The sequence below is a fragment of the Sinocyclocheilus rhinocerous genome, unplaced genomic scaffold, assembly GCF_001515625.1.
Source record: "Sinocyclocheilus rhinocerous isolate Xijiao unplaced genomic scaffold, SAMN03320098_v1.1 scaffold365, whole genome shotgun sequence".
NCBI classification, from domain to species: domain Eukaryota; kingdom Metazoa; phylum Chordata; class Actinopteri; order Cypriniformes; family Cyprinidae; genus Sinocyclocheilus; species Sinocyclocheilus rhinocerous.
Window position 1 is genome coordinate 1,017,035 of NW_015659915.1, and position 10,400 is coordinate 1,027,434.

Here is a 10,400-nt window from a genome sequence, read left to right on the forward strand (position 1 = left end):
AAAATGATTAACGCATTTAATGCAGTCGCCTATCCCAGACCTGTACGTCATCATACACTGATGTGTTTATAATGCAGCGATATACCCCTAAAATTCAAGGTATCAGGCAATGAAATGACATTGTATGGCTTTATATCATATAATATAGTTAAGCAATATCATACCAGCAAGAGTGCTGTTTTCCTGAATATCTGCATGATTTTTGCTCAGTTTCACAAATGAAAATTGCTCCAATCAAAGCCACAGCAGAACTGTTGTGTGACTCTGATCAACCCAGCAGTGATTCACTACTGAACGAATCCATGTTTTTTGAGTGAATCAAGTGGGTCAATGATATAGTGACTCATTCATAAAAACAGTCACTTGCTTTGTTTCTGAATGAATTCACCGTTTGAATTTGAATCGGTTGAATGATGACCGAATGACTCACTCATTAAGACAGCAACTTGGATTTAGTTTCATATTTAGACCATTAATGTCATAGCAATATTTATGCAATTGTAATTGCAGTATAAATGCATTCATGTCACCTCTGAACAGTCTGTGTAAATACCAACCTAAATTCCACTTCAAATGCAGCTTCTGAAAACAATGTCACAGCCACATTGTAGCCTTAAATATTTGTGCAACAAATTCTATGTTGAATCAAAATATTTTAAAGCTACTTTTTTTTTGCCATGTCTATGGCAAATTATGTAATTAATCAGATTTAAAAATTGTAATTGCTTGACAGCCCTACTTTTTGCATGAAGTATGTTTCTGGCCCAGATACCGTGTAGCTTCACTGCTTATCAGGTTCTCATCCGATATGACTTGCAGATGATGGCGCTCTGATCTCTTGACTCGCATCGCTTTGCAACTTTTTATGCATCCACGTCAAGCATATGGCCAAGCGCAGCCCTGACCTCCACATGCTCTCACATGCAAACGCCGTCTCCTATCCATCCCGCTTTATTGCCACCAGCGGCGGGACAGACGGTCCGCCCTGCGCGCTCGGTCGCGGCCGAACGACTTCAGTGATGGAGAGGGTTTATAGGAGGGCAGCGCGCTGGAGACCACCTTGACCCGTCCCTCCGCAGACCCCAGATCCCCACACCCAGCTCACCTCAGCTCTTGAGTTATTATCATAATTTCTCATGGCTCCATGTTTTACAGAATGTTTTGTGTTTTATTGCCTGAGAATCAGAGGCAGGAGCGGCAGCGAGCGCCGTCATGATAAGAAAAGCAGTCATGTGAAAAATGAAGGGGGCCACATGTCCGGCAGAGAGAGAAGTGAGGGTCAAATAATAAAATACATGACAAATGCACCGGCGGTATTTCATGTTCAATGTGAAATGCACACACAAACACACGCGCACCAAATTCACATACAACAAAAACTCATGAATACAATCAAGATCAAAAGACAAATGACGAAACCGATAGTTGTGCACCTAGAAGCTGATTGGTGTTTATTTGGAGCCTCATAACTATGAGCCTTTATCTCATAGTTATGACTTTTTATTTCATAATCTCCTCACGACCCTACAGAGTATAAGCGATTTGGAGATGGGATGGATAGAACTTTTTCACAATTACGACTTTAGTCTTTATTATGACATCTAGTCTTTATTCTGTCATAATTTAAACTTTTTATATCATAATTGTGACATACTATGTCATGATTTTTACTTTTTGTATTTATTATGTTATCATTATGTTTCCATAATGAATGTCTGTATTATCTCTAAAGATCAAGGTCAGTTTGATTCCTCATGATACGAGTCTCAGTGCATTAATGCCCGTGATGTAGCTACACACATATGAAGTCATGTGCTTCCTTGTAGCCAAAGCCAGTGACGAATCAAACAATACGGCCCCTGACAAGAGGTCGGGACCCGAGGCCCGGCACGCGGTCGGGCAGGTATAAGCGTGTGCTCATAACATCCCGTGACTTCCACGCTTGGTCACGTCTGTCCGCACCCCTCACTCTCCCATATCTCTCAATCTGCACATTTTCTTACACTTTAATTACACGGCCGTATATTGCCCTGGGCCGTATGGATGGGCGATACTGAGAGCAGATAAGATGGAGGAGCTTCTGTCACCACCCAAACATATTAGAACGGCACCAAAGCCAATTATCTCCAATCTGAACGACAATTAAGCATCCGACTCTATCCAAATACATGAATCCAGACCCGTGGAGCTCCGGCAGCTTCGCTTTTAGGGCCAGAGGGCATTTTTTAATAAAAATGTATGACTTCCCCTGGTTTGTTTTACTAGCTATGAGAATGAGAGATATGAGGAAAAGACCAACTTCCGATTAATAGGTCAAGAGTTTTCTTTTCTTTTTCATCAAGTATGCATTAAATTAATCAGAAGTGACAGTAAAGACATTTATAATGTTACAAAAGATTTCTATTTCAAATAAATGCTGTTCTTTTGAACTTTCTGTTCATCTGTGAATCCTGAAAAATAAAATGTATCACAGTTTCCACAAAAATATTGTGCAGCACGACTGTTTTCAACATTGATAATAATCAGAAATGTTTCTTGAGCAGCAAATCAGCATATTAGAATGATTTCTGAAGATCATGTGACACTGAAGACTGGAGTAATGATGCTGAAAATACAGCTGCGCATCACAGAAATACATTACATTATACAATATATTCACATATAGAGAACAGCTATTTGAAATAGTAAATTATTTTGGCATGAAGCCTTTGTGAGCAGAAGAGACTTAAAATATTTTGACTACAAACTTTTGAACAGTACTGTAGTTTATCTAATGTAGTTCTCTTGCATGATACAATCACTTGTCTTAAAGAAATAGTTCTAAAAATAAAAATTCTATCATCACAATATTTCATAGAGCTTTTTGGGAGAAACAGACTAAAATGTATGTTTATCCTCACTGTCAATAATTATCTTCCCTGGCATTGCTCTCAAATCTCAATCATGCGTTTTTACAAAGTTGCAAGTTTGCGTACATGTTTTTGATGAGTATCATATTTGATCCATCAGGCTTTTATGGCTCATATAGTCTGATACAGTGAGAATATGAAGGAAAAAACAGCTCAATTTTATTCAGAGGCTCAAATTGAGAAAAATATGCCATTTGGTGCAGATGTTAATAGTATATGATAAAATTCTGCTGCTTGTAATGTAAATCAATGAGATCTTTATAACAGTAGAAGACCTGCAGTACATTGAGTGTGAAACAGGTTTAACAGCAAAGTTTTGATCATGTTGAGGCCTTAGAAATTTGAGTATTAAATATGTTACAGTAGCATTTATAGGGTTAAAAGTCACACAGGTTTAGAACAACATGAGGGTAGTAACTGATGACAGAAGGGTCATATTTTGGTGCTGTATCTCTATAATAAGCTATAATCTTGAGGAGAGACACAGTACAGTGGAGCTGCACAGAAAGCAAGATGGAGAGCGATAAAACGACAGAGAGAGAAAAGAGAGAGGTGACTTTGAGGAGCTGGACTCAGTCTCTCTCTCTCTCGCTGTCACCTAATCCTCAGTCCGACGGGTCGGTTATGGGAGCGTTTGGTTGAGGCGGGTCAGTTACCCGCTATCACAGGGCTTTAATCTGAGCGGCCGCCTCCTAAACTGGCTGTGAGCGCGGTGCCAGGCGCTGGCATCCCTGAGAGAGACAGCTAGAGGTTGTCTGTACATGGATGGGCACTTCACAGCTCGGCGGGGGGGGGAGGAAGGGGCATCGCGGCAGCTGCTCGGGGCATATGGGCAGAATTCATTAAAAGAACCCAAAAAAGCTCATGTGAGGAGAGAGAGAGAGAGACAAAGTACAGCAAGAGTGTGTTTCTGTGTGTGCGGATGTATTCATGTACATCACAGGTTCTTGAGAAACGTCTTGCATCACGCTTGAAACTTGTGCTAGACCTTGAGCCAATGTTAGTTTAGTATCTTTGATAGGTTACACTTTATTTTGATAGTCTACTTTAGACATTCTACTAACTATAATTAACTTTGCAACTACATGTCAACTAATTCTCATTAGTTTGCAACTACACGTCTACTAACTCTCAGAGTAGACTGTTAGGTTAGGTTTAGGGTTAGTAGAATAAGTTGACATACTTGGAAAGTTTCTCATAGTCAGTATGTTGTATGTTGTGGACGCATCAAAATAAAGTGTTAGCAGATATTAAGCAGACAGTCTACTAATACTCTAATGACTGCTAGTTGACACGTAGTTGCAAAGTTACTTACTGTTAATAGAATGTCTAAAGTGGACTATCAAAATAAAGTGTTACCCGTTGATATATTTTTATAGTATATTTGGAAAAAGAATTACATTGTATACTTTGTTTACATTTTAATTAAAGTTTTAGCAATTTTGTTGTGTTTTTGTCATTTAAATATTTTTTCTATATTTAGGTTTACTTGTTTTAGTATTTCAACTTTAAACAAAAATGAGAGATGTTGCCTTGGCAACTCGCTCAAATAAGTTTGTTTTTTTTCTCCCATAATGATTTATGATTAAGCTATTCATCTGTCATTATTAAAACATAAAAACTTTTTAAAAACATTAAAAGTGTTCACACTGTGTTCATTTATAGTGACAAAATGTGTTATTTTAGTATTATTTATAAACTATTAAACTATTAAATTATCTTTTATTTTTTATCATAGTTTAAGTTTTAGCAATTTTACGTGCTTTTGCATTAGTTTTCTTAATATTTCTATTTTGCTTTAATTTATATATATATATATATCCACCACGGTGCTGTAAAAGACTGTAAAGACTGATCTGTAGTTATCAGAAAAGTTAGCTTGCGGTTCTTGCTGCTAAAGGTGGCACAAACAGATTTTAAGTTTAAAGGGAAAATTAGTTTTTTCTCATGGGTGATAGCAGGTGTTGGATAATTTATATTTCGTTTAGATATACACAACATATATAAAACAAAACTCCCTGTTGAAGAATTGCAATAAACATGTATTTTCATTAGCATATTTGTGCATCTACAGCTGAATGTGTTTTATAATCAATAGATAACACACCTATAGATTTGATGTTAATATTTAATTTGAATAATTGCATTACTAGAAAAAAAATCGCAGTGCTTCATTTTGTGATTAAATGTGTTAAATGTTTTGAGAACAAGTCTATTGCATTGGAGAAAAGTGTCAAATCGATTGAGAAAAACTGTAAAAACAAATACATCGTATACAAGATACATACTGATTATCATCAAAAAAATAATAATGAAACATTTCAGTTTTAACTACTGAATTCATGAGACGTGCATTTTTCAAATAGTGACATTTAAACACATATATTTGATATTCTGGCTTAAATGAAGCAGGTTATCACGTTAATCCACAAGGTGTGATAGAAACGCAGGAATGAAGCTCATGAGAACAGGACGAGCTCAGATGGTCGATGCTGTGGTCAATAACGATAAGGCCGGCTTGCGCGGATGTGCAAAGTTCATTTTAACTCAATCAACTGGATTTTAGTTTCGCCGCTCATTAACTTTGGATTTTGGTCACAAATGTCTCCAGATTGATCCAGTTAAGAAAAGCAATGTTTCTGGGTTTGCAAGGTTAACCTTAATGAGAAACACACAGAGCGTAAGCAATGACACGTCAAGAAACACATTCAATATGAACAATATTTTCCTATCTGAGCACATGAGGTGTAAATCCATCCTCAGGCCACAGGAAGTGGAGACTGATCTTCCCGCTCTCCTTGATCCCATTCCGTCTGGAGTTCAGAGGAGACCTCGGTGAACAGATGATCCCAATCCCAGCCCACGTCCTCCTGCACAGACACCACCAAACCATCACAGCAGCTTCACAGAGAGAGCAGGAGAAATACAGTGCATTTAAAGCAACAGTTCACCTCAACACGAAGCTTCTGTCCTCATTCACTTACACTCGTGTCGAGGAACACAAAAGGAGATTTTATGACTCGTGTGCCATATTTCCCTTCCTCACACTTAGAATATAATACGCATATGTACTTCTATAGTGCTTTTTTAAAAATATTTTGATTAATCATTTCGGTCTTAAATAATGTCAATGTATATAAAAGAGAGAGGGTTCTTCAAAATATCTTTGACATTCAAACTAATTTGATTCAAAACTATTAATTTGTCATCACTTAAAAATGTTCACACTGTATTGATTTACAGTGAAAAACAGTGTAAAGCAGTGTTATTGCGTTATTTTAGTATTTTATATATAAATACAAACACACACACTATTATAACTTTTTGAATTTTTATTATAGCTTTTATTACTGCTTGTATTTTTACTCTATTTATTTTTTATTATTTTTATTTTATAAACGCTATTTTAATTGTAGTTAAAGTTTAAGTATTTTTGTAATGTGCTTTTGTCATTTATGTTAATTATTCACTATTATTTAAAAAAATCCAAATTTTTTCAACAACAATTATTTTTTTTCAGTTTTTCATCAAATATTTATCTTTTGTTCTATTTCAACTCTATTTAAATGATGGAGAATGGCTTTTAAGAGTTGCAGTTTTAGTTAAAAATGTTTTAGAATACTGGGTCAAACATGCTGTTTTCACAGTTTTTATTTTGAGTCTATTGGTTAAAATGATGATTTCTCTTTTAACCATTTAAAATCCATTTAAAACAAATACATAAGATACAAGACATATACTAAATATAATCAGATTCTTTAGCTCTAGATATGACAATTAAAACACCATAAAGACAAATATTAAATAATGAATTACGTATTCATTATTTAATATCTGGATATGGATAATTTCACAAGAAATTTACTTTTTTTTTATTAATCATGTTTACATGAATCATATGCACTTTTATGGTGCTTTTATTATTATTATTTTGGACTGTCATTCTATATAGAAGAGTGAAGGTTCTTCAAAATATCTTCTTTTGTGCTCCACAGAATAAAGTCATATGAGTTTGAGGGCGAGTAAATGAAGACAGAGCACTCATATCTGGGTGAACTGCCCTGTAACACATTGTGGGACAGTATGAGATGAAGAATGCTGCTGGTGACTTCATAAATCTGTTGTCTGACCCTCTTACACGGCCTAGAAGTATACTAAATATCATCAGATTCTTTAGCTCTAGATATGACAATTAAAACACCATAAAGACAGATATTAAATAATGAATTACGTATTCATTATTTAATATCTGGATATGGATAATTTCACCAGAAATGTACTTTTTTTTTTTTATTAATCATGTTTACATGAATCATATGCACTTTTATGGTGCTTTTATTATTATTATTATTTTGGACTGTCATTCTATATAGAAAAGTGAAGGTTCTTCAAAATATCTTCTTTTGTGCTCCACAGAATAAAGTCATAGGAGTTTGGAATGACATGAGGGCGAGTAAATGAAGACAGAGCACTCATATCTGGGTGAACTGTCCTGTAACACATTGTGGGACAGTATGAGATGAAGAATGCTGCTGGTGACTTCATAAATCTGTTGTCTGACCCTCTTACATGGCGTAGAAAGAGCCGGACAGACGCTATATTTACTGGCAGCGCTCACCTCTCTCACCTCCTGCTCCGGGGCTAAAACCTTCGTGAGCAGCTTCAGGTCAATCTCTCCATCCTGAGAAACATCCAGTACAGACAAAACATTAGCCAAGCCATTACTGAAAATACTGAAGCATTGCAACGGCCTAGAAAGAGCCAGACAGACTATATTTACTGGCAGAGCTCACCTCTCTCACCTCCTGCTCCGGGGCTAAAACCTTCGTGAGCAGCTTCAGGTCAATCTCTCCATCCTGAGAAACATCCAGTACAGACAAAACATTAGCCAAGCCATTACTGAAAATACTGAAGCATTGCAATATAATGCCAGGGTAGTCCAAAAAACAGACACTGTAGGACGTGAAGGATGAATTAGGCAGTAACTTTATGCTGCCTTACAAGATCCTCGATTTGGACAAAGCCACAGTCGGTGTTGTTTAGGAATGACGGGTGAGTGTCTCACCAGGGTCTGAAAAGCCGAGTACTTCATGAGGTCATTGTCCAGGTCTCTGTAGGTCATAACTCTGTTCACCTGGATACTGCAGACAAGAGAGATCCATAAACACGTGTCTGTTTTTAGCATCTCAAAGGCGTCTAAAGACTATTTCATCCTCCTTTTAAAATGCTGATAGACGACTGGATGAAATTCTAAGACGCTTCAGCTCCATCAATCCAATTAAGAATGAATTCAAACTTTGACAAAATATTATGACAAACCATAGACATGAACACTGATTGTTAAACCCATTATTCACGAGAAAACAGTTTGCACATATCCAAGTGTTTTTGGCAGATATGTGTGCACAGGCTTGTGTTAGGACACTAATTAAACAAGTTTAGTGCAAATATAAAGCAATAACTATTGAAGACCAGCTGTTTTATTAGTGTTGTATGTGGGTAGACAATACAATATAATACAGCAGGAATGTTAATGGAAAAAAAGTCTCTATTAAGTACCAAAGTGTCTTTTAAGCCAGAAGCATATAGACAGTTTAACTAACTTAACTAAGTTTCTCAGCAAGATCCAGCAGATCTTGAAGCATATGAGAGTTTGTTTTCTTGATGATGATTATAGTTTGGACCGAAGGATACCTGGGTGGAGCAGCGATCTGCATGGTGAGGTCTTCCTCTTGAACCTCCTCCAGGTCTGGAATCACTGGGATGTCTAGAAAATGCAGGTGAAATGTGTTAATTTTGTTAATAGTTCAGTGGAAAATACAAGACATTTCATATACCCCTCCTCTTCTCCATATACACAACATCACTGGGTCCCATCATACAGGCACATGGCTTCTCCTACCATTGCTATGCTGATGACACACAGCTCTATCTTTCATTTCAACCAGATGATCCAACGGTAGCTGCACGGATCTCAGGCTGCCTGGCGGACATCTCGGCATGGATGAAAGGATATCACCTACAGCTCAACCTGGCAAAGACTGAGCTTCTTGTCTTCCCTGCCACTCCAACTCTACAGCATGATTTCACTATCCAGCTAGGTTCTTCTACAATTACCCCATCAACTTCGGTCAGAAATCTTGGTGTAACCTTTGATGACCAGCTGACCTTCAAAGACCACATTGCAAAGACCGCTCGATCTTGCAGGTTTGCATTGCACAACATCAGAAAGATCAGGTCCTTTCTAACGGAGCATGCTGCACAACTTCTTGTCCAGGCCCTTGTCATTTCTAGGCTGGACTACTGCAATGCTCTTCTGGCTGGACTTCCATCAAGCACAATCAAACCTCTACAAATGATTCAGAATGCAGCGGTATGACTGGTCTTCAACGAGCCCAAAAGAGCCCACGTTACACCTCTCTTTATCTCCTTGCACTGGCTACCGGTTGCGGCTCGAATCAAGGTCCAGACATTGATGCTTGCATATAGAACAGCCACAGGCTCAGCACCCGCCTACTTCCACTCCCTACTACGAATCTACATCCCCTCCAGAAGTCTGAGATCCGCTAGTGAGCGACGCCTCGTGGTACCATCACAGAGAGGCTCAAAATCACTTTCCAGAACATTCTCGTTCACCGTTCCTGGCTGGTGGAACGATCTCCCCACCCATATCTGGAATGCTGAATCCCTGGCCATTTTCAAGCGACAGCTGAAAACTCATCTCTTTCGAAGCTACTTGACTTCATCATCATAAAAAAAAAAAAAAATTCTATCTCTTTATCTATTCCTTCTCTTTCTAGCGTGTACTTATTTGAACAATGTCTAAAAACTTGGTATTACAAGCACTTCCTGTATCTGTTTGCCTCTTTTAAGAAGAATCGCTTTATGTATCCCCCAATTGTAAGTCGCTTTGGATAAAAGCGTCTGCTAAATGTCTAAATGTAAATGTAAATGTAAATATAACTACCTATAATATTATGGTGGCCAAGAGAGCTTGACGCGCTGCAACTTGAAAACACATGCAAATTGAAAAAACACCAGCAAATTAAGAAAACCCATCACTTTTACAACACATGCTGCAAATGTATTTGGTTGTGTTGTGAGTATTTGCAGCATTTATTGTATAATTTTTTTGTATTTGCAATGTGTTTCTGTATTTGGTTGTATTGTGAGTATTTTGCAGAGTTTTCTGTATATGGTTGTGTTGTATTTGGTTGCGTTGTGAGTAGTGCTGTCAAATGATTAATCGTGATTAATCGCATCCAAAATAAAAGTTTTTGTTTACATAATATATGTGTGTGTACTGTGTATATTTATTATGTATATAGTTTGTGATTTGGTTGCGTTGAGATTATTTGCAGCGTTTTCTGTATTTGGATGCGTTGTGAGTATTTGCAGCGTTTTCTGTATTTGGTTGCGTTGAGAGTATTTGCAGCGTTTTCTGTATTTGGTTGCGTTGTGAGTATTTGCAGCGTTTTCTGTATTTGGTTG

At 37.3% G+C, this 10,400-nt stretch overlaps 1 protein-coding gene across 1 annotated transcript in view; it reads right to left on the reverse strand.

The window, feature by feature from the left end:
* Positions 1–5,172: 5,172 nt before the first annotated feature.
* Positions 5,173–10,400, reverse strand: part of LOC107724247 (intraflagellar transport protein 43 homolog) — a 33,859-nt gene continuing 28,631 nt past the window's right edge. Inside the window, exons 5-8 of the mRNA XM_016533084.1 lie at positions 8,604–8,676; positions 7,975–8,050; positions 7,703–7,765; positions 5,173–5,779 (exon numbers count right to left, since the gene is read on the reverse strand). Of these exons, the coding sequence (XP_016388570.1) occupies positions 5,669–5,779; positions 7,703–7,765; positions 7,975–8,050; positions 8,604–8,676 (323 nt within the window). The 3' untranslated portion in view covers positions 5,173–5,668. The remainder of the gene's footprint in view (positions 5,780–7,702; positions 7,766–7,974; positions 8,051–8,603; positions 8,677–10,400) is intronic.